The sequence below is a fragment of the Anomaloglossus baeobatrachus genome, chromosome 5 (genome assembly GCF_048569485.1).
Source record: "Anomaloglossus baeobatrachus isolate aAnoBae1 chromosome 5, aAnoBae1.hap1, whole genome shotgun sequence".
Classification (NCBI taxonomy): domain Eukaryota; kingdom Metazoa; phylum Chordata; class Amphibia; order Anura; family Aromobatidae; genus Anomaloglossus; species Anomaloglossus baeobatrachus.
The window spans coordinates 343,284,316-343,309,370 of record NC_134357.1 but is presented as its reverse complement, the minus strand read 5'-3'; the positions used below and the strand labels follow the sequence as shown (position 1 = coordinate 343,309,370).

Genomic DNA, 25,055 nt, shown 5'->3' with positions numbered 1-25,055 from the left:
ATGACCGTTGGGAAGCAACTCCCTACCGGATAGTAAAACGGTTGAGTCCTGAGATTCCAGTCTACGAGGTTGAGCCGGTGGGGACTGGGGGACCTGCTCGTAATCTTCACCGTAACATGCTACAGCGGTGTTGGTTCGAAGACACGAATCCCGTTTCTGCAGAACCCCAGACTGCTCCCCAAAGGGGGGAAATTCCTGATGTCTTTCAGTTTGATGATGTGCCTTCCCCTGTAAACCTGGCCCCTGTGATAGATTTGCCCCCATGCGGAGAGAGTGTAGAGTCTGAAACATTTCCTTCTGAAGGTGGGGAATTAGGTCAGCCGCCTGACGTGGATGATGGGTCACAGGGTGCTCTACCTCGGGAGGGAACAGCATCATGTGCTCCCTCTGAGGACACTGCTGAAGAGTCTCCTGCCCCCTTGAGGCCTGAATCTGTTGGGGTGGGCCTCAGGAGAACCACTCGCCGTACAGCGGGAATACCCCCTCAGCGCTATGCACAGGACGAATTTGACTGGGGAGGTGTGTCGGGGACGCCAACCTCTAATAGGGTGGAGTGTGAGAGTCTGAAATGTGATTGTGTAAGCAATGCAGTAGGACCCTGTGAGTTCTGCCTGCCTGCACTGATCAGCAGGGTTTTGGGTCTGAGACCCTGTAGATGCAAGAGTTACCTCAGAGAAAGTGTGCTGAGGCCGGGCTGCCTGAGAGAGACAGTTGTGTGACTGCGGGCTAAAAACAGTCTGAAAAGAGAAAGAGATTAGAGAGATTGTTGGAGACTATTTTATTTTTTTTCATTAGCTTTTCCTCACAAAAGAACCAGGAGCTGCGCTGAAGAAACTGGACCGTGTTGTGTTAGAGAAAGGAGCTCCAATTTGCTAAGGAGAGGGCTGTTCTCTGGACCGAGGAAGCCTGTGTTCTGTATGAGGATTACTACAGAGCTGTGGGCCTGAGACCATGTTCTGCGTGGAGTAATTGGCTAATATCGACTAAGTCCGTGGTCCCTGCGTGGCAGGACTGGGGTGAAGACATCTTTAGAGCAAGAAGATTTTTGTGTTTCCTTTTTCTTCCTTCTTTGGAATTATATACAGCGGACTCGGACTACAGCCATTGGATTTACACCTCTTGCCTTTATAGTTAATTGTTTTTCTTTGTTCAACCTGGTGAGTAGGTAAATTTATTCCCGGTTCCTGAGGTATACATAACCCGGGAACTCTGAGATCGGCGCATTGATGCCGGCTAAAAGCTGAGTGTGTTAAGTCCACTTTTGTGGTGCTTTGAGGGGTTCTTAATTCCATCATTATTTATTCTGAATCATACTCTAATTCTCAACCCAGTAAAGGAACCCTTGTTTATTTCTGCCTTTGTCTTGGTTTGTGACCCACTGGATTCTCTTCGGACCTACGGTCATTACAATGAATGCACAGCGTCAGAGGATGATCTCACTCACCTCTCCACTGCCATCGCCGCCCAACGCTGGATTTCGGCTCAGTATGATCCCGGACTTCCAGTCATACGCACTACACCTGGCTTCATAGTGCGCATAACCGAAACTTCAGGGTCATGCGCACTGAGCCGAAATCCAGCATCGGGCGGCAATGACAGCGTAGAAGTGAGTGAGATCATCCCCTGACTCTGCGCATTCATTAGCATGTTAGTACGCCCACAGGGGCGTGCTAACATGCTAATGGGGTCGAGTAGCCAGGGGAACTAACGCCCAGGGGACTGGTCCCAACGCTCATTAGCATAAGATAAAAGATCTTTAGAAATACTGTACTTTTTCTAAAGATCTCTTTATCTATGCTAGTATATACAGGGACAGTTAGGCAGGGATTAGCAATATGCACCCAGAACTGCTCGTGGTTCTGGGTGCATATTGGACCTGACAGGTTCCCTTTAACTCAACAATATTGACACAGAGCCTTATACTGGACTCATACTTAATTTTTTGTTTGGATGACTTTTCATCAACCTCATTATTATCACAGACAGGTAGAACCTTTATGAACAGTATAGATCCACCATTATCTACCATCTTTCTTCACCAAGGGTCTAACCAAAGCTATTACTGCAGATGTCTATAATAAGAAAAGAAATCAAGTGTCTAATACACTTCTATAAAATCAAACTGTAACACCACCAATAATAAGTCATGAAGTTATGAAACTCTAAAGCGGGCTTTACACGCAACAACATCGCTAAAGAGATGTCGTTGGGGGTCACGGAATTCGTGACGCACATCCGGCCTTGTTAGCAACGTCGTTGCATGTGAAACGCACAAACGACCGTTAACGATCAAAATGACTCACCTAAATGTTGATCATTGACCAGTCGTTCTAATCCCGATTATCGTTGCTGTTGCAGGACGCTTCCTGCGGCAGCACACATCGCTATCCACAGGAACGAGGGACATCACCGTACTTTCGGCCGCCCGCAATGAGGAAGGAAGGAGGTGGGCGGGATGTTATGCTCGCTCATCTCCGCCCCTCCGCTTCTATTGGGCGGTCCCTTAGTGATGCCGCTGTGACGCTGAACGAACCCCCTCCTTAGAAAGGAGGCGGTTCGCCAGCCACAGCAACGTCGCTAAGCAGGTAAGTACGTGTGACGGGTGTAAGTGATGTTGTGCGCCACGGGCAGCGATTTGCCCATGGCGCACAACCGACGAGGGTGGGTGCTTTCACCAGCGACATCACTAGCAATGTTGCTGTGTGTAAAGTCCGCTATATAATCAATAGACATGTTAATGATATATAAATAATAAAAAAATGGACACAAACTTTTCAAAACATCTTGATTTATTCAGCATCGAGTATAAGGGCCAAGGGCAGAAATACATGCACTTAGACAAATTAGTCAGCTATCATTAAGGTTATTAATGGTTGTTGAGGAATGTTCTGCCCAACTGAGTGCTCCTGGGCAAATCATCACAATCTGTTGCTGGCAGCTCACTTTGTAATAGCCGACCAATGAGATCCCAGATGTGCTTAATAGGAGACAAGTCCAGATACGCTACATGCCATGGTAGCATATTTCAGCCATGTAGGCTGCTCACAACTTGTGGCCTGTCATTGTCGTGTTGAAAAACGGCTCCTGAGAAACTTTGGAGAAATGTCCATACCACTGGTTCCATAACTGATCCATTCTGTACTGCAAGTGAAACTGGACATCACAAACCAAACCTAAGGAGTCAAACAGTGTGTATATAAATTATCAGAATGCTTTCCATAACACTCGTGTATGCTTTCAATTGAATCCATAGCCTATGCTTTCCATTGAACCTGTACTCCACTTTGTGTGTGCTCTCAGCTGAGTGCCCCAGTCTGCTGAGCTGCGGGGATAATTGAGTGACCAGTGGGAATCCCAGGACGCAGAGTCCTACCAATCTGCTTGTAATTATAAGGACACTCAAGTATGTTACTCTTAATTACTTTTTAAAGGGAACTTGACAGTGGGATGAACACCTATAGACAAATTATATCATTATATTTCTGCATTTGTTTGTTAAGGTTGATTACAGCCAACCCTATCGTGGTTGAAAGTATATGGTGATAATCACTAGAGATGAGAGGACCCGTGGAAGTTTGGTTCGGCGGGTTCAGTCAGACTTTAGATAAAGTTTAGATTGGGACCTGGACTTGATCTCAACCCCAGTAGAAGTCAGTAATTGGGCAGTTCAGCTCTCCGTCCACATGCAGCCAGCCATAAACAGATCGCTTCGGGGAGCGGGTGGGGATGGTCTTTACATTTTCTTTTGTTTGGTGCACACTGCAATCGTCTTGCACTGGGCTAAGCACCAAGCATACCCGAGAATGGTGGTGGTTAGCATATGTAAAGCACACAAACTGTTTTTTGTAAAGTCTCTCTTTCGTATGAACACTGAACCTCGCATTCGCTCATCTCTAATAATCCCCTTTTCAGGACTCTGACTAGTTCAAAAGGAGTGCCCTACAGGTGGACCACTCCTGGCCGGTCTTCTGATAGCATTGCTATAGCATGCCCACCAGGGTGCGACTATGATCCCTTATCTCACTCTCTCCTCTCAAAACTTTGCATCCTACAGCATTCACAAGGAGCCGAGGAATGCAAATAAGACAAAAGACGTTTTTAAAGGTCAGTATCAGAGTATTCATTTGTAAACTTTCTTCACACAATGAGGTTGTCTATAATCAGCCTTAAGACAGATGCAGCCATATAATTAGCTTATAGGTGTTCATCCAGCTGTCAGGTTCTATTTAATGGCTTCTCAATGAGATATTCTGCATTTCTATTAATGTGGCTACCACACTTGTGTTTACCTGTCATTGAATTAGACATCATGCCAATATGGAACAAGCTCACACATTGACATATTGCCTCCATATTCACTATTGTGGTTCATCAAGGATTGAATTCACCAAAGACTGTCTTGCTACCGTTCCTATTAAGTTTGATATGTGTCATGTATTGGTCCATACAAGGCCGCGGAGGACATTTATTTTATCGACAAATAAGCTAATAATAGCAAAAACACAGAAATAACAATGCAGCTCAGCTGCAATAAATATAGTACTGTCCATTTCGGCACCACTCAGCCAGCATTGGCCTGCAACGTCTTGCTGAACAGGTACCGATTCACTGAAGTCCTTTGACTCATGAAAATTGTTCCTCTCCCAAACAGTAAAATGAGATTGCATATCGTGTTATGCCTTCCACAGATGCTCTCTCTCCACATCCGTCATTGAGTCCATCTCTTCCGTCATGTACATGTAAGAACTTAACGCCTCCCTGAGACCCAAGCTCACCGGGCAATCTTCTTCATTAAAGTTGGTATTGTCATTAAATAAAGCAGACCTGCAGAGTACAAAAAAGGCATGTGAGATTAAATATTGGTAATTACTACAGCATCCTAATCTCCATATCCCCTATACCACCTGACATACTACTTACTCCCACACTGCCTGTATGTGACCTTCTATACTTACATGATGAGATTGTGAGATCCTATATCTAAGGCAATCTTTCTGGAACTTAAGGGGTGTGTGCCTGCACAAAATGACTGCTCAAACCGAGCTTAGCTGCCCACCATTCTTGTTTTATCTATCCACGTCTGACTACTGTAAAGCCAGAGCTGTCAATCAAGGAAGGGAAGGGTAAAGATTAGACATGGGCGAGCACTAAGATGTTCGGGTGCTCGTTCCTCGAGACGAGCAGGTCAGACGCTCTGAAAGAGCTCAACTCGAGTAGCGAGTATACTGGAAGCCAATGATTGGACAGATCAGTCTCTTCCCACATACTGTCAGCCATATACAGAGCAGTGCTGGGGGGAGAGATGAGTTTTAGTTTTTTCATTTGATACACTACATCCGAGAATGTTGCTTTAACCCCAGTGAGAGCCATTCAGAGACAGCCAATGGCTCTCCTTAGGGTGCTTGAACACATCCTGCAGTGAAGCAAGCCTGTGCATTGTGGTCATTGTTCCACGGACGAAACATCTGAGTCCCCGCTATACTAGGCAGAGCTCCCTGATGCTCGATTGAGTAACGAACAGTGTCGAGCACGCTCACTCATCACAAGTAAAGATAGATGCAACATAAGTTGGTGGAATGTTGTACTAAACTGCTCGGCCATACCAAGAAAACACAGAGTCTGTGTTTGGTTTGAAAAGTAATTTTATGCTGACAGACTCCCTTTAAACGTAATGGTGGTTATATAGATTGTGCAGCAACTTCTCTTGCAGCAAATTTTACATTGGGTGTGGAAAAATGCTGCTACACGCCAAGCGAGATAGTTGCAGAGGCAAACTTCTTGTAGCAGCAGGTCTCTAAAGACGGCCTGTACCACTGTTCATTCAGTGCAATCAGCATTCAATGTCACCAATGGCGAAGGTACGTACACAGTATACAGAACCGGAATATAGATCTATACACTGCATCGTGGCTGTTCGTGGTACTGCAGCACAGTTCCTAATTTGTTCTAAAAGTATTTGTGAGGTGAAAGCCACGGTACCCACTTCTGACAAATGCTGACAGGCATGAATGTTTTAACAATGCTTGCAGCAGCTAAAGTGAGACAAATACCTTCAGATCTATGAATTCAGTGAGCATAATTTTATTGAAAAGAATAGTTCTGAATGCTGCACTATTCTTCTTGTTAAATTGAACCTGTCAGGTCGTGTATGCACCCAGAGCCACGAGCAGTTCTGGGTGCATATTGGTAATCCCTGCCTAACCGTCCCTGTATACACTAGCATAGATAAAGAGATAAGTATTTCTAAAGATTCTTTATGATATGCTAATGAGCGGAGGGACTAGTTGTAAGGGTGTTAGTTCCCCCAACTAGTCCGCTCTCTTAGCATGTTAGTATGCCCACAGGGGCGTGCTAACATGCTATTCAATGCAGCGTCACCAGTGGTGCCGCGCGTACCTTTTGTCTGTGGTGAATGCTGAGCTCAATGCCCCACACTTCTGATCATGCGCACTAGACCTGTCTGAAACTGGGATGCGTACACCTGGCTTCATACTGCGCATGACCGGAAGTGTGGGGCATTCAACTCAGCGTTCACCGCGGACATAGGTACGCGCGTCACTGCTGGTGACGCTGCATTAAATAGCATGTTACGCCACTGTGGGCATATTAACATGCTAAGAGGGTGGACTAGTCGGGGGAAGTAACACCCTTACGACTAGTCCCTGCGCTCATTAGCATAAAATAAAACATTTTTAGAAATATTTTTTCCAAAGATTCCTTTATCTACACTAGTGTATACAGGGATGGTTAGGCAGGGATTAGCAATATGTACCCAGAACTGCTCATGGCTCTGGGTGCATATTGATAGGTTCCCCTTAGACCCGCAATACACATCCGTTTAATTTGTACGTGTGTGGTACGTATTTGCACGTACCGGAGACACGTACACACGGAGACCCATGTTATTCAATGGTAGATGGCACACACACGTAAAATTACACGGAACGTGTGACCGTGTGGTAAGTACGTGTGTGCGCTTTTCTACCCGGACGACATGTCCGTTTTTGGCTAGCAGCACGCAGGCACGGACCCGCTTTAGTCTATGGGTCCGTGCCTGCACATACCGCACAAGGGGTATGTCCGTGTTCAGTACGTTTCGTGCGTGTGCGTTTTTACACTAGTGATCTTATTTTTTGTTTTTTTTAAATTAAAGTCTTAAATACTTAATAATTAATACTTAATAATTAAATACTTACCTTTTTTTCTGCTGTTCTCAGTCATACTTACATTGGCGCTCGGTTTTTTTTCTTCCCCCGGCAAATACCGCTCCCCGATCACCAGCGCGAGGAGGAACAGCTGTGCAGACAATACGCGGCAACAATTACTTTGAATATGCCGGCCGCTCATTAATCAATCTCGTATTCCCTGCTTTCCCCACCCACAGACGCCTGTGATTGGTTGCAGTCAGACACGCCCCCCACGCTGAGTGACAGCTGTCTCACTGCACCCAATCACAGCAGCCGGTGGGCGTGTCTATACTGTGCAGGAAAATAAATAAATAAATAATAAAATAAAACGGCGTGCGGTCCCCCCCAATTTTAATACCAGCCAGATAAAGCCATATGGCTTTATCTGGCTGGTATTAAAATTGGGGGGGACCGCACGCCGTTTTATTAAATTATTTATTTATTTATTTTCCTGCACAGTATAGACACGCCCACTGGCTGCTGTGATTGGGTGCAGTGAGACACCTGTCACTCAGCGTGGGGGGCGTGTCTGACTGCAAGCAATCACAGGCCTCTGTAGGTGGGGAAAGCAGGGAATACGAGATTGATTAATGAGCGGCCGGCATATTCAAAGTAATGAATGGTGATTGGGGAGCGGTAAGTATGAGAGAGGGCTGCTCACTTCAGTCACTCGGGGGATTAGTGGTCACTGGTGAATCCTTCACAGGTGACCGCTAATCAGTACACGGCACACAGACAGAGCCGCGGCATAACAATGAAGTTGGGTGAAGTTCACCCGACTTCATTCTCATCGCGCAACTCTGTCTGCTGTCAGCCGACATGTATCAACGACATTGTGCAACACACAAACTGACATTCCACACAGACATGCCACGTACACATACACGGGCATTTTACACACAAACACGGACATTTTACACGTACACACGGCTCGCATACGCCATCACACGAATGCCATACGTACCGGAGAAACGCCCCAAAAAAACGGAACACGGACCCGAAAAACGGACCGTGTCACACGGACTTTTTTTGCGGAAGTGTGTTTTAGGCCTTAAATATACATAAATCTATAATGAAGGTTTCTACTAGAGCCTTTGATGCTAATGGGAACAGAACCTGACTCAGATTTTTGACACTCTCGTAAAAGCACAAAATGTTGGAACAGAGGATGTGGTTAGTTGGGATTTTATCTCTACTTTACCTATCCAGATCTCGCCAGTTCAGTGCTGGTTTCCTGACCATGGTGGCTTCTGTTGTCAGAGGAGCAGGAGGGACAAAACTTTGTACTACACACGGCTCCTTTAAGATGCAGCAAATTCCATCTGCCATTTCTTAAAGAGAAAAAAATAAATCAAGCTAAGTCTAATGATAAGTAAGAAATAATGAAATAGATAAAGATGCATTTATCCAGGATACATGATTGCAGGAAAGAATCCTAAACAAGTAATTGGTCAATTTCATATACAGTTAGGTCCAGAAATATTTGGACAGTGACACAATTTTCGCGAGTTGGGCTCTGCATGCCACCACATTGGATTTGAAATGAAACCTCTACAACAGAATTCAAGTGCAGATTGTAACGTTTAATTTGAAGGTTTGAACAAAAATATCTGATAGAAATTGTAGGAATTGTACACATTTCTTTACAAACACTCCACATTTTAGGAGGTCAAAAGTAATTGGACAAATAAACCAAACCCAAACAAAATATTTTTATTTTCAATATTTTGTTGCGAATTCTTTGGAGGCAATCACTGCCTTAAGTCTGGAACCCATGGACATCACCAAACGCTGGGTTTCCTCCTTCTTAATGCTTTGCCAGGCCTTTACAGCCGCAGCCTTCAGGTCTTGCTTGTTTGTGGGTCTTTCCGTCTTAAGTCTGGATTTGAGCAAGTGAAATGCATGCTCAATTGGGTTAAGATCTGGTGATTGACTTGGCCATTGCAGAATGTTCCACTTTTTTGCACTCATGAACTCCTGGGTAGCTTTGGCTGTATGCTTGGGGTCATTGTCCATCTGTACTATGAAGCGCCGTCCGATCAACTTTGCGGTATTTGGCTGAATCTGGGCTGAAAGTATATCCCGGTACACTTCAGAATTCATCCGGCTACTCTTGTCTGCTGTTATGTCATCAATAAACACAAGTGACCCAGTGCCATTGAAAGCCATGCATGCCCATGCCATCACGTTGCCTCCACCATGTTTTACAGAGGATGTGGTGTGCCTTGGATCATGTGCCGTTCCCTTTCTTCTCCAAACTTTTTTCTTCCCATCATTCTGGTACAGGTTGATCTTTGTCTCATCTGTCCATAGAATACTTTTCCAGAACTGAGCTGGCTTCATGAGGTGTTTTCAGCAAATTTAACTCTGGCCTGTCTATTTTTGGAATTGATGAATGGTTTGCATCTAGATGTGAACCCTTTGTATTTACTTTCATGGAGTCTTCTCTTTACTGTTGACTTAGAGACAGATACACCTACTTCACTGAGAGTGTTCTGGACTTCAGTTGATGTTGTGAACGGGTTCTTCTTCACCAAAGAAAGTATGCGGCGATCATCCACCACTGTTGTCATCCGTGGACGCCCAGGCCTTTTTGAGTTCCCAAGCTCACCAGTCAATTCCTTTTTTCTCAGAATGTACCCGACTGTTGATTTTGCTACTCCAAGCATGTCTGCTATCTCTCTGATGGATTTTTTCTTTTTTTTCAGCCTCAGAATGTTCTGCTTCACCTCAATTGAGAGTTCCTTAGACCGCACGTTGTCTGGTCACAGCAACAGCTTCCAAATGCAAAACCACACACCTGTAATCAACCCCAGACCTTTTAACTACTTAATTGATTACAGGTTAACGAGGGAGACGCCTTCAGAGTTAATTGCAGCCCTTAGAGTCCCTTGTCCAATTACTTTTGGTCCCTTTAAAAAGAGGAGGCTATGCATTACAGAGCTATGATTCCTAAACCCTTTCTCCGATTTGGATGTGAAAACTCTCATATTGCAGCTGGGAGTGTGCACTTTCAGCCCATATTATATATATAATTGTATTTCTGAACATGTTTTTGTAAACAGCTAAAATAACAAAACTTGTGTCACTGTCCAAATATTTCTGGACCTAACTGTATCGCTAGGTAAATGACGAATGCACAGTTTATATTATAGCTATAGAATTAATTCTTAAGAATACTTTCTATTTAATTAGGTTTTTTTAAGCAGAATCAGTCTTCAGGATTCGGTCCATTTCTGCATCTCTTGGCAAGAAAATCACAATGGCAAAAATGTGCATTTCGATGCGTTTTTGCTGCAGATTTTACTCATTCATTAGTATGGGGGAAATAAAAAACCCTGAAAGAAGTGACATGCTGCAGATTTATTTTCTTCACCAATTCTGCAGGGACAAAATACTGAACATGTCTGTTACACTTCATTGACTTTGCTGGCATTAGGATTTTCTTCAAGTTTTGTCACAAATATACACTCAAAACTGCATCACAAATCGCTGCAAAAAAGCACTGAGTGCACACAGCCTTAGGCCTGCGACACACATCCGTGCCGCCGGTATGTGTTTGCCATTTTTTGCACGTACCGGTGGCACGGAGACACGTTCAGCAATGCTACCCTATTGTAGCAGGCACACACACGTAAAACCACACGAAACGTGTGGCCTTAGGCCTCTGCCACACTCGCGTAAAAATCACGCACGTGCTGAGAGACACGTATTTCCCCTGCGTGTTGTGTGCAGGTAAGTACGTGTCTCTGGTACGTTTGGGCCACGTGTGTTCTACGTGTGCTATCCACGATAGCACACGTAGAACCGGTAAGTTACATACTCAAGTGGTCCTTCCTGCTGTCCGCGCTGCTGTCCGTGGTGCTGATCTTCGGTCTCCAGCCCTGCCGTCTCCCCGCTGCTGCTGCTGCTGCCAGCCAGTGAAGTGAATATTAAATTAGAATAATGAGCGGCGGTCGACAACAAGTGGCAGCAGCGGCAGAGACAGGAGGGCTGGAGAAGGTGAGTAAATGTTTTGGGTTTTTTTCACTGACACATGTGTTTTCTCCAGCGCGTGTCACACGGGACCGCATCCACACTACACCCGTGTGGTGCGAGTGCGGGCCGTGTGACACCCGTGCTGCCGGAGAAAAAACTGACATGTCAGCGTTTAGAAAAACGCACACACGGACACACGGACACACGTTCCGTGTGGTTTTACATGTATGTGCCTGCTACAATAGAGTAGCATTGCTGAACGTGTCTCCATGCCGCCGGTACGTGCAAAAAATGGCAAACACGTACCGGCGGCACGGATGTGTGTCGCAGGCCTTATACAGCAACTCAGCCCTATTCACTTGATTGGTCTGAATTGGTTAGTTGCACTACCAGGCACAGCCTGTAGATCAGAGTGGCGCTGTTTGTGGGGAAAAAATAGCAGTTATGATTTTCTCACCTCAACCATCCCTACATATTTACTTTTTAAAACATGGCCTTACCGGAATAATATTCCACCATTTCCTGAAGTGTGGAAAAAGTCAGACGGGGTGAGATATAAAACCAGCCATTTTCTAGCTGGTTAATACGATAATGCTTGACAGAATCCAGTGAAGCTTGATTTGATTTCCGCACTGATAAACTATAACACCCTGTAATGAACAGATAAAAATGAGCACAATGATGTAGAATCAAACTGTGTATTTACATTAGATATAAGAATTAAAAATTGGTATTTTTTTGTTTTCTTTAGCTTTAAGTGTGATGATTACAAAATCATATACCCAATGTTAAAATTCATGCTCTATACACGCCCCACACTAAACTCAAACCAACACCATACAACCATATCTCTATTCCATACCTCATATTATTTTATTATATCGACCCAGACCCCACTATATCACACATACACCCAGTGGAGTTAGAGTTATTTTCGCTGCTGTCTAATAATATCCAGCATATTACACATAGAGGACCCACATAGATATATGACAGTGGCTGAACACATTGCACCTGCGTATGAACGCCAGGCTATATGGTTTCCTGTTACTAATGTCTTCAGTGCATAATTTCCACTGCTCACACCACATACTGTGTGACAGGTGTGAGGACTTCCTGATGGCAGACACAGCGCTCATTTGCAAAGTATGGCCCTTTAAACAGAATGTACTGGGTCTGATATCAATCAAGTCTATAGACTACTTATGCCTTCACTCTCCACTAATTCTCTCCAGTATCCTATTCCACTGGTGGGCCTCTGTGCAATAACAATATATGGACTCTTTCCAGTCCAATATCTCATCTTAATATACATTCCATCAGTTTTGGAGGTGGTAATGGGCCTCTTGGGCTGCAGGTTGCACCAATGATATGTCCACCCATGTCCTATTCCTCGTATATCACACTAACAGGGGTGCAATAACCTGAGATATTGGTAATTGTTTGGATTAGCTTTCATACTGATGTTTGGCTACTTCCAGCTCTGTGATCACTATTAAGTGGATCCCATCTTGGACTCTTGTGGGTTAAAGGGTGGAGTATGGGTCTTATTTGCAGGTACATTTGTGTTTCCAGTTTAAAAGTGGACTTAATTATGGAATTATCTTCCTTATTGTAAAACTCGGTCCTCAGGATGGAAATATTTCAGAATTGTCCCCTCTAGTATAACTCATCAAGAAAAGAAACTACACTACTAAAGGCCCCGTTACACGCGTCAATTTATCGTGCGATCGCACCCGTGCCCATCGTTTGTGCGTCACGGGCAATTTGATGCATGTGTCGCACAAAGTCGGTAACCCCCATCACACGTACTTACCTCCCGAATGACCTCGCTGTGGGCGCCGAACATCCTCTTCCTGAAGGGGGAGGGACGTTTGGCGTCACAGCGACGTCACACAGCGGCTGCCCAATAGAAGCTGAGGGTGCTAGAGGTGGGGAGACAAAAGGCGCAAATAGGGTCTTACCCGATATAACTTGAATGATAAGAAAGGAAAAGGTACACTCACCTGATATGGTTGTGCCAGTCACAACTCCTTAGATCGCATGTGAGTGTCAGCGTGGTTTAAAGCAGCGGCCCCGTGATGTTAAAATTGTATGTAGAAAGAAGGAAAACGGGTTTTAGCCGCGCTAAAAACCACTGATGCAGGATTAATAAAGAAGTTTCTTTTTTATTTCAGCATTCCAACGCGTTTCAGAGACAAGGACCGTCTCCTTCCTCAGGGAAAAAAGAATTAGGATTTCTTTTTTCCCTGAGGAAGGAGACGGTCCTTGTCTCTGAAACGCGTTGGAATGCTGAAATAAAAAAGAAACTTCTTTATTAATACTGCATCAGTGGTTTTTAGCGCGGCTAAAACCCGTTTTCCTTCTTTCTACATACAATAGAAGCTGAGGGGAGGAGATGAGCGGGATGTAACATCCCGCCCACCTCCTTCCTTCCTCATAGCCGGCGGAACACAGGTAAGCTGTGTTCGTCATTCCCGAGGTATCACACGGAGCGCTGTGTGCTGCCTCAGGAACAACAAACAACCTGCATCCAGGAATGTGACCGATATTTTGAAAATGAACGACGTGTCAACGAGCAACGATAAGGTGAGTATTTTTGCTCGGTAACAGTCGCTCATAGCTGTCACACGCTACGATATGTCAAACGATGCTGGATGTGCGTCATGGAATCCGTGACCCTGACGACATATCACCCGATATATCGTAGCGTGTAACGGGATCTTTATATGCACCACAATGAGCATTGTACCAAACTCCCATTGATTAGACTAGGACTTGTGCAGAAAGATCACTGTGTGTTGCAATCTGCATCTCTCTACGCTTAAAGTTAGATTGGGTGGGAGAGTAAAGGGGGCTTTACACGGAGCGACATCCCTAGCGATATCACTTGCGATGGCACCGGCCCTCGTCGTTTGTGCGTCACGGACAAATCGCTGCCTGTGGCGCACAATCTCGCTTGTCTGTGTCACATGTATAGCCCTCCCTAACGACGTCGCTATTGGCGGTGAACAACCTCCCCTGAAAGAGGGAGGTTCGTTCGGCGTCACAGCGACGTCACAGAGCAGGCCGCCAATAGAAGCGGAGGGGCGGAGAGCAGCCGCATCGCCGTCACTCCCACCTCGGTGCTCGTTAAGGACACAGATACACTGTACTTCGTCGTTCCCGAGGTGTCACACATTGCGATGTGTGCTGCCACGGGAACGACGAACAACCTGCGTCCACAACAACCAACGATTTTTTTGAAAATGAACGACGTCTCAACGATGGACAATTTGGTGAGTATTTTCCATCGTTAAGGGCCGCTTGTTGGTGTCACATGCAATGACGTTGTTAACGATGCCGGATGTGCGTCACGGAATCTGTGACGTCGTTGCGTGTAACGGGGCCTTTAGTCTGGACAATAACCTCAATCTTAGAGGCTGGTTCAAACCAATCTCAACAAAAGCCAACTTTACAAAGAGAATACATTAGTAACATCCTGTGTATACAGTTTATATGACTATCTATGCATCTCCATGGTTACAGACTACAAACACACCCTGCGTAGTCTGATCCTGCAGTCAACGTTACTACATACTGTGTCCTACTTCTTTATATGTATGAATTAGTTTAGATGGTGAAGTCTTTCATTGAACAAAACTTGAAACTTGAGCCCCTCCAATGAGGTCTATAGCCAAGGATGAGTTTATCGCATTAAACATTTTCTTATCTTGTAATTACTGTAATATAAATGTGATGGATGAATTATCATAGAGGAAGGTATCATCTGCACTTTACCTCTTCTGGTTTCACTTTCTCGAATCAAGAAGGAACCGCTTTGGTTACAGCTCACCAGAAGCAACTCTTCTGCTTTCTCCCGGTTAATACCTTTATATAACCACCTGTAATAATAATCAGGAACTTGAGGTTAGGAACTGCCTGGTTATGGTTCCTTGTGCTATATTGTATTTTTGGGACGTATTTGTACAGAAGACTATGTGAAACATAATGTTATAGATTTATGAATACTGCCATAAGTATACACTGCTTATAAACAAGTTAGAAACTGTGACAAGTTTTTCACATGGGCATAATCTGTGATAAATTGGATACATTTTGCTAGACAGTTTATGAATCCCTAAGAAATATGGAGAGATCACACAAATCCATGCAGATACTACCCTGGTTGGATTTAAACTCATAACCGCCATGTTCTAAAACAGCTGTGTATTGTACTATTGTTACTATGATTTTAATTTACCTGTTGTATACCTTTACAACATATTTTCTAGGCATGTAGCACTCCATTCCAGTGCCAACTGACTTTACTTTCCACCATTCACCATCCCTGTAAGATGATAATAAGCATTGGGTACAAACAATAAATACCAGTATAAACTTATCATATGAACATAGCCATCATCTACAGAGATCTGACCAGTGTCCGTGGCCATGCCTAATGTAACAGTGAAGCAATGCACACTATTCTTAGAATTCATTGCATTGATGTAGAGATTTTATATACTGTACTGGATTAGACACAAAGAGGAAATCACATGCCTAACATTAGAACAAGCCAATAAAGGTAAGGACTGTATAAAATGTATCTATAATGCTCTTGAGGCACTAGAGGTTTATTCCTTTTCCTCACTGAATAGACTATTTGCATATTTAAATTCCCAGAGGAGCATTGCATGTCCTAAAAGTTTCCTTATGCCGACTTGGCACTATTCACAAGGAGAAATGTTACTCCTTAAACCCATGGTCATAGGCTTCTTATCTAACCAAATCAGATTTCCTGCTTGCACTGATGAGAAGTAATCAGACTGAAACATGTGTCTGCACATAAGCTGGGTTTACACACTGCAACATCTCAAACGACATCGCTGTAACGTCACCGGTTTTGTGACGCAATAGCGATGTTGTTTGCGATGTTGCAGTGTGTGAATCACATCAGCGACCTGGCCCCTGCTGTGAAGTTGTAATCGTTACAAATCGTTCAGGACCATTCCTAGGTCCTTTGTTTCCCGCTGTGCAGCATGCATCGCTGTAAAGTTTCAGTGTGTGAAAGACTTTGCAGAGACTTTGTTAGCAACTTCCCTTTCAAAAGGCTGCTTATCAACGTCCCCAACAACCAGCTAGGTCGCTCTGCAGGTCCGGATCGCTGTTGCGTTGTTGGCCAGGTTTGCCTGTTTGACAGTGTGGCGCCCCTGACCTGGTCAGGCACCACTGAGTACTGCACCCATGCTGGGGACAGTACAATACAGGTAATCCAGAAGGCTGACTGGGGTGTGGAACACAGGCGCATAGTGATCAGGTCTCACACATGTACCCATGAGAGGACCCCTGGGGATCCCAGGAGGGGGCAAGCCTTCACCTTCACTGGAATAGTGGAGGGGGTAGAGCCTCCATCTCCTCTCAAGGGGTGTGGTGGAGAGTCTGGTTGCTAGGTGGCGTAGGCAAGAACAGGAGAGGAGGGGCAGTGAGTCAGTTAGAGCAGAGAACTCCATAGGGCTCAGTGAGGAGCAGACCTGTGGGGCTGTTGCTGTCTAACAGCGCCCGCGCAGTGGCTACTGACGGGGGAGAACGGTCAACTAGGAGTGCTGCCTGAAAGCCAGCTTCAGCTAGAGAGTGCACGGAGTGGGAAGTAAGGAGACTGCTAGAGAGCACCAGGCCCAACCGGGCGGCAGATCCCGAAGCGAAGATAGATCCAGCTTTCTTCTGCTAAACCTGCCGGTGTGGGGCTCTCAAAGCCCACACCACATCACCACAAAAGCCGCAGCCACGTAACCGCAGTTAGGGCCCATAGGTCATAGGAGGCAAGAGGCTGGAGTGGCCTGGTCCGGGGAACAAGCACACGGCAAACAACAAGGGGAGAGAGGCTGCAGCATCTTCCCTGGGTGACCCCCATAGGGACTCAAAGTCGGGGTCACCCCAAACCACCAAGGGCTAAGGAAGGCGAGTCAGTAGTCACCCTCATAAAGTCAGCCTGAAGGATACCTGGTTCCCACCTGGTTCATCTCAGCTACGCTCGGGTTACTCACCCTGCCACCTGAAGTGAGTAAAAACCCTGAAAGACATCCTGCCTGTGTGGTCATTCTGCGACTTGTGGTACTACAAACCTACACAGGGCCCTGGGGCTTGCCTCACTCTCAGGAGGCTACTACATCTAACTGCACACACCATCAGCCCCAGGCGACCCTCAACCTGCAGTGGCGGTCCCTACTGGCCGCAATACTGAGAGTGGCGTCACGATCAAAACAGAAGATTTCCTACCAGTGACGGAGATCCAGCAACGTGGAGTCCCTGAAGGTAATGCACCGACACCGACACAGCACCTGCGGGGCTTCACATCTGGCGTCACGAACAGGATAAGGACTAGACCTGTTCAGACAGGTGACCATGTGCCTGGGCGGTCCGCTTGAAAAATGGAAGCGCCGCCATATTGCCACCATGAAAAGCGCGCTGAAAAACAACAGCAGCCCGCGCTGGAAGAAGTTACCGCCCACGAAGAGGTGTGGCTACCCAGAGATCCTCTGCAGAGTTCTGACCTTGCCAGCTATGAGAGTGGAAGCGTCCAGAGACGGCGGAGCAGAAGAGAAGCCAGTAGCGTGCTAGAGGAAATGGAGTCCAGACGTGGATACCCAGAGCCAGGCTCTGCTGCCTGGTGGTGCCGGGAGCTTGCCATCTTCTGCGACCGGCTGGAGGCCGGGATTGTGCGACAGCTTAGGGAAGAACGCACGGAGCTCCTGGAGATGGCTGCGGCGGTGCGGACCTACGAGGAGGGAGCCGCGCGACGCATGTCAGACCGAGCGGCGACGACGCAGACCCCGATGCTGCCACAGATGGGTGAGTCGAGTGATGCCCCGGCCAGCGCAAGTGCCCCGACCCCTGCTGCCACGCCCGCGGTCCCAGAAGAGGCGCCCGGCGCGACGCCACCGAACCAGGCCGCAGCCACGCTAGATGCGGCCCGCCAAGACCAGGCCGCCGCCATACAGGGCGCGGCCCGCCAAGAGATTGCATCACTATTTTCCCCGGCCTGCAAGGCCAGAGCAGACACCGCTCCCCAGTCCAGAGAGGTCCCTGCTAGGAAGACCCTGATAGGAGAGGACCCTGAATACTGGAAGCTGAAGGCTGACCTAGAGGCCCAGTTCCCACAAGAGATGGTAGATCGGTATCTGCTCCCTCCGCATACCCCCAAGGAGATTCAGGCAACCCCTGCAGCCGCGCCAGAGAGTCCACCGCCCAGACCAGCTGAAGAAAGCCCATCCCCAGCACTGCCACAACCAGAGTGCAGCGAAGAACTAAGGGGGAGAGGAGGCCAGGAAGCTGAGGAGCTGACTCCGGAGCCACCAGCAGTGGATCTATACTCAGAGCCGGAGATGCTGCCCTATTCTCGCTGGGATGAGGAAGATCTGACCCCGTCTGCTGACGAAGATCAGCCCAAAGACCTCACCTGGGAGCCCGCAGGCATGAACCCAGCCCGCAAGACACGGCGCAGCAGAACAAAGTATCCTCCAACACCACAGTCTCCAGAGCAGAGAGAGGTCACAGCCAGAGACCTGCAGGAGAAAAGATTACTGAGAAGGTCTAGAGCCCAGGTCAGAGGACCCCTTTACAGAGGAGTAGTAGAGGACTTCAATTTGAAAAGCGGATACGGCTTTATTGTAGTAAGAGGAATAAAAGAGGGCATATTTGTGAATCGGAGAGATGTTCAAGCCCACCTGCCCAGAGGACATTCAGGCAGAAATTTGAAAATTGGGGACTTAGTACAGTTCACCTTGCATCAAGGAGAAAGGGGCTACTATGCCTTAGACGTAGCACCATGTCCCAGACAAGAAAGACAAGAAAGACAAGAAAGACAAGAAAGACAAGAAAGACAAGAAAGACAAGAAAGACAAGAAAGAAAAGACAGAGATACAGAAACAGATGCAGAAAAGGAAACAGACGAAGACCAAGAAAGGAAAGATAAAGAACCTACAGATGAAACAACCACAGACAAAGATCCTACAGATGAAACAACCACGGACGACGACGGAGAGCAAGAAAACAGCAGGTGCCGTAGCCCAATAGGCCAAAGCCCTGGTACCGAGGAGTAAAGTAAAGAAAGAAGTACCGAAAGTTTGACCAGTTTGACAAGTTGAAAAGTTTGCAACGTTATTGTTTAAGCATGTGCCCACAAAAACTATTGTGAGAAATAAACCTTAAGGCTATGAACTGGCTATAGCCACAAACTCTCGCAGTGTAAATAGTTACACCAAAAGGGCACCACCACCACCAGGGCCAGCCTGTTTAGGGGCTTGGCTCGTCTGCAACCAGGAGGGGCCCGTCCGTATATAGGGCCTTGGCTCACCTGCGACCAGAGAGCACGCCTGTTTATGGGGCCTGGCTCTCCACCACAAAGAGGGTACCTGGTCAGCACCAACTGTGGAGGCCGCCTCTACATCCTGCCAGAAGAGGCTAAAGGCGCGGATCCACCAGGCCAGGTAGACCCTGAAACCACCAGCCCATGAAAGCCGCCTCTACATCCTGCCAGAAGTGGCTGAAGTCGCGGCCAACGGGAGAGGAAGATAGGAGGAAAGGTCTGGGGAAATGGATGGCCCAGACCTGGTTACCAAAAGAAACCGGTGACCTGCCTCCTGAGAGGGTTTTGGGTGGGTTAACGGACTTGTGGGTGGAGGGTGGTGATGTATGATACCTGGTGGTCTTAAAAGTTTTAACATGTTTTAATGTTTTATGCATTTTAAAATGTTGTCTTGCAGCCCGAGGACGTGCTGGTGATAACTAAGGGGGAATGTGGCGCCCCTGACCTGGTCAGGCACCACTGAGTACTGCACCCATGCTGGGGACAGTACAATACAGGTAATCCAGAAGGCTGACTGGGGTGTGGAACACAGGCGCATAGTGATCAGGTCTCACACATGTACCCATGAGAGGACCCCTGGGGATCCCAGGAGGGGGCAAGCCTTCACCTTCACTGGAATAGTGGAGGGGGTAGAGCCTCCATCTCCTCTCAAGGGGTGTGGTGGAGAGTCTGGTTGCTAGGTGGCGTAGGCAAGAACAGGAGAGGAGGGGCAGTGAGTCAGTTAGAGCAGAGAACTCCATAGGGCTCAGTGAGGAGCAGACCTGTGGGGCTGTTGCTGTCTAACAGCGCCCGCGCAGTGGCTACTGACGGGGGAGAACGGTCAACTAGGAGTGCTGCCTGAAAGCCAGCTTCAGCTAGAGAGTGCACGGAGTGGGAAGTAAGGAGACTGCTAGAGAGCACCAGGCCCAACCGGGCGGCAGATCCCGAAGCGAAGATAGATCCAGCTTTCTTCTGCTAAACCTGCCGGTGTGGGGCTCTCAAAGCCCACACCACATCACCACAAAAGCCGCAGCCACGTAACCGCAGTTAGGGCCCATAGGTCATAGGAGGCAAGAGGCTGGAGTGGCCTGGTCCGGGGAACAAGCACACGGCAAACAACAAGGGGAGAGAGGCTGCAGCATCTTCCCTGGGTGACCCCCATAGGGACTCAAAGTCGGGGTCACCCCAAACCACCAAGGGCTAAGGAAGGCGAGTCAGTAGTCACCCTCATAAAGTCAGCCTGAAGGATACCTGGTTCCCACCTGGTTCATCTCAGCTACGCTCGGGTTATTCACCCTGCCACCTGAAGTGAGTAAAAACCCTGAAAGACATCCTGCCTGTGTGGTCATTCTGCGACTTGTGGTACTACAAACCTACACAGGGCCCTGGGGCTTGCCTCACTCTCAGGAGGCTACTACATCTAACTGCACACACCATCAGCCCCAGGCGACCCTCAACCTGCAGTGGCGGTCCCTACTGGCCGCAATACTGAGAGTGGCGTCACGATCAAAACAGAAGATTTCCTACCAGTGACGGAGATCCAGCAACGTGGAGTCCCTGAAGGTAATGCACCGACACCGACACAGCACCTGCGGGGCTTCACAACAGCTCACCAGAGACTTAGCAGAGACTTAGGGAGGTCGCTGTTACGTCACAAAACCGGTGACGTTACAGCGATGTCCTTTGCGATGTTGCAGTGTGTAAACCCAGCTATAGAGTGTCTGGTTTGATTTCTTATCCTAACTCAAGGCTGGTTGAAGGGTCAATATTGATTTTTAGGATTGCTACATCCAAAAGGTGGCACTAGAATTCCAGTTATTTTCTTCCCTGAAGATACTATTTGTATCTGTAATGCATTTTGAACTAACCCAGAATTCCTTTTTTTTTATGAAAAGTAGTATAACCAATGTACACGAACTTCCATGGTACCTATGTGGCTTCCACATTTGCACATTTCTTGTGGTCAATTTGAGGAAAATTATGTGCCTACAGCATTTACTGAATATATACCATGTATGCCCTGTAGAAGCTATTTATGAAACGCTCATCAGTTGCGTTTGTCTATGTGCACCATTATCAATACCATTGCGTAGGTAACCTATTTCAATATATGGTACCCTTTCTATTTTTCATAACTTTCTTCTATGCATTGATATTTTGGGCTATTTGTTTTTTAACTCTTGTGAGTATCCGTCTTCAGTGCTTTGATAGCAAGTGAACTACTGTATACGTATTATTTTGAATATCAATATTGAAGGTGACACTTCTACTAACCCATTTACAGTTATGATTTATGTCTGACATTGTATGGGTATCAATCACTTTTAATTTTACATGAATAAAAATATATTTCTTTTATCTAAATTTTGCACAATTCTTGAATAAGGTTTTTTTGGTCTTATTATCCATATAACTTTTTGGATTTACATACACTATCTAAAAAGATACATAGGCATGTTTTTCTCACTATCTGACATGAAATCAGCACAAACCTTTCCCATTTTAGGTCAATTAGGAACCAACATTTTTTATATTTGCCAAATGCCAGAATAATGAGAGAGAATGTTTTAAGGCATTTTTATTACTTTCTGCAAGGTCAAAAATGTACATACACTAAAGGGTGCTTTACACGCTGCGACATCGCTAGCGTTTGCTAGCAATGTCGCGAGCGATAGCACCCGTCCCCGTCGTTCGTGCAACATTTTGTGATCGCTGCCGTAGTGAACATTATCGCTACAGCAGCATCACACGCACATACCTTATCAGCGACGTCGCTGTGGCCGCCGAATAATCCCTTCTTCAAGGAGAAGGTGCGTTCGGCGTCATAGGGACGTCACTGCGGCATCACTAAGCGGCCACCCAATAGCAGAGGAGGGGTGGAGATGAGTGGCTGGAACATGCCGCTCACCTCCTTCCTTCCTCATTGCCGTGTGGAGATGTTCATCATTCCTGCGGCGTCACACATAGCGATGTGTGATGCTGCAGGAGCGACGAACAAGCAGCGACATGCACCACCAACAATGTTTGGAAAAGGAGCGACGTGTCAACGATCAACAATTTTAGACGTTTTTGCGATCGTTGCACGTCGCTCCTTGGTGTCACACACTGCGATGTCGCTAACGGCGCCAGATGTGGATAACTAATGACGTGATCCTGACGATATATCGTTAGCGATGTCGCAGCGTGTAAAGCACCCTTAAGAGTCATATGCCTTTAAACAATATGAGACAGTCCATATGATGGTATCATGTCTTTGGAAGCTTCTGATTTATTGGCAACTTCTGAGTTAATTATAGACACACCTGAGGATGCATTTTAATGCACACCTGAAACACACTGCTTTGTGTAGCATCATGGGAAAGTCAAAACAAATCAGTAAAAGATCTCAGGAAGAGAATTGTGACTTGCACAAATCTGGTTGATTCTTGGGTGCAATTTTCAGATTCCTGAAGGTGTCTCATTCATCTGTACAAACAATTATACACATGTACAAACAAGATGGGAATGTCCAGCCATCATACTGCTAAGGAAGGAGACAGGTTCTGTGTACCAGAGATGAACATGCTTTGGTTTAGTCAGATATGTGCATTTCAACCGCAAAAGACCTTGTGAAGATGCTGGCGGAAGCTGCTAAGACTGTGTCATTATCCACAGTAAAATGAATACTGTATCAACAAGGGCTGAAAGGTCACTCTGCCAAGAAGAAGCCATTACTCCAAAAAAACCATAAAAAAGCCAGATTAGTGTTTGCAAATGCACACAGGAACACAGACCTTAATTTTTGGAGACATGATCTGTGGTCTGACGAAACTAAAATAAACTGTTTGACCTAATGACCCTCATTACATTTGGAGGAAAAAGGAAACAGCTTTGAAGCCTAAGAACACCATCTCAACTGTCAAACACAAGGGTGGCAGTATCATGTTGTGGGGTTGTTTTGCTGCAGGAGGGAATGGTGCACTTCACAAAATAGATGGCATCTTGAGTAAAGGAGATTAAGGTGCAATACTGAAGCAACATCTCAAGACATAAGCCAGGAACTTAGAGCTTGGGTGGAAATTGATCTTCTAAATAGACAATGACCTGAAGCATACTGCCAAACTGGTTATAAAGTGACTAAAGGATAACAAAATAAATGTTTTGGAGTGGCCATCACAAAGCCATGATCTCAATCCTATTGAAAATTTATGGGTAAAGTTGAAATGGCAGGTGCGAGCAAGGCGACCTACAGTCATGGCTCAGTTACACCAATTTTGTCAGGAGGAATAAGGCCAAATTCCTACCAACTATTGAGAAGCTTGTGGAAGGATATCCAAAACATTTGACCCAAGTCATACAGTTTAAGGGCAATAGTAAAAAATACTAATGAAATGGATAGAAACTTTTGACTTTGCCCAAAGTAATAAAAATGCTGTTAAACATTCTCTTTCTCTCATTATTCTGGCATTTGGCAAATCTAAATTATTTTGCTAATCCTAATTGTCCTAAAACAGGAAAGGTTTACTCAATCATAAACTCAAATGCAGGCAAACATAAGATTATGCAATTTGCATCTCAGTTTGGTGATAAAATAGGGATTAATATGACGTTATTGAGGAAGCCTTCAATAAAGCGAAAAATAAAAAAAGAGAATACTTCATTCAGGAGGTATGAAGAGTAGAATACATTTGGAAATTTGTTCTATCATTCCAATTTAGTCCTATGTCTGACTTTTTGAAAAAAATCTATGTATCACTGTTATTTTTCAAAGGGATCTGGATCATTGCGGCATTGCGATATATCATCAATCCCATAGATTGTAAGTAGAGATGAGCCACCCCCCTAGCGTTCGAGTTTGGTTCGGTTTGTCAAACGGAGGCCCCGTTTGACGAACGTTCGACGAACCGTTCGATGAACCACTCGAACCCCATTGAAAACAATGGCAGGCAAACACATAAAAACACATAGAAAACACCTTTAAAGGTGACAATCAACTCCCAAGACACCACAAACACATGGGAAAGTGACAAGGACACATACTCATGCGAAAACAAAAGAGCTGGATGAGTAAAAAGAGGAGGAGACACATATATAGGCATAGTGTGTCCTCTCATGCAGTTAAAAAACTTACCGTGTTGGGAACCTGAGACCCAGGCTATATATGCGTATAATGTGGACTGGCAATAGGTGTGGTGGGGCCGGGTTCACAAACGAAAGACTACAAATCAATTAAGAAATAATGTCTGGAACACCAATTCTGAGTCTGAACTGGGTGCAAAAACCTAAAAAATCTACACTAAATGGAGAGAAGGTATGCACACCAGTGACAATGTAAGGGGAATATATGAAAAGCAGAAACTGCTGTGTGAATACTGAAATGAAAAATCCAATAGCTATATGTAAGAATGAAAATATGAAAATGGAATCTGCATTACTGCCATAGCTATTGGACTTTTCATTGACCACAACTCCTCAGATGTGTGACTCTTATTTCCCAGACATTTCAAGGTAAAGACCGCCTGATGCCATTGAGCTCTGCTGCCAGCATAGTAAGGAGGTGTGCGTGATTCCTTCTGCGCAGTTAA

The 25,055-nt window shown here is 46.0% G+C and overlaps 1 protein-coding gene across 2 annotated transcripts in view; it reads right to left on the bottom strand.

Moving 5' to 3' along the window:
• Positions 1-2,789: 2,789 nt before the first annotated feature.
• The window catches only part of SLA2 (Src like adaptor 2), a 43,688-nt gene continuing 21,422 nt past the window's right edge, over positions 2,790-25,055 (bottom strand). Inside the window, exons 4-9 of one of the 2 annotated variants that reach the window (XM_075347565.1) lie at positions 15,409-15,495; positions 14,946-15,049; positions 11,666-11,815; positions 8,389-8,518; positions 4,776-4,824; positions 2,790-3,173 (exon numbers count right to left, since the gene is read on the bottom strand). In XM_075347565.1, the coding sequence (XP_075203680.1) occupies positions 3,060-3,173; positions 4,776-4,824; positions 8,389-8,518; positions 11,666-11,815; positions 14,946-15,049; positions 15,409-15,495 (634 nt within the window). In that variant the 3' untranslated portion in view covers positions 2,790-3,059. Of the gene's footprint in view, positions 4,825-8,388; positions 8,519-11,665; positions 11,816-14,945; positions 15,050-15,408; positions 15,496-25,055 lie in introns of both variants that reach the window. The other variant, XM_075347566.1, reaches the window with a different exon arrangement.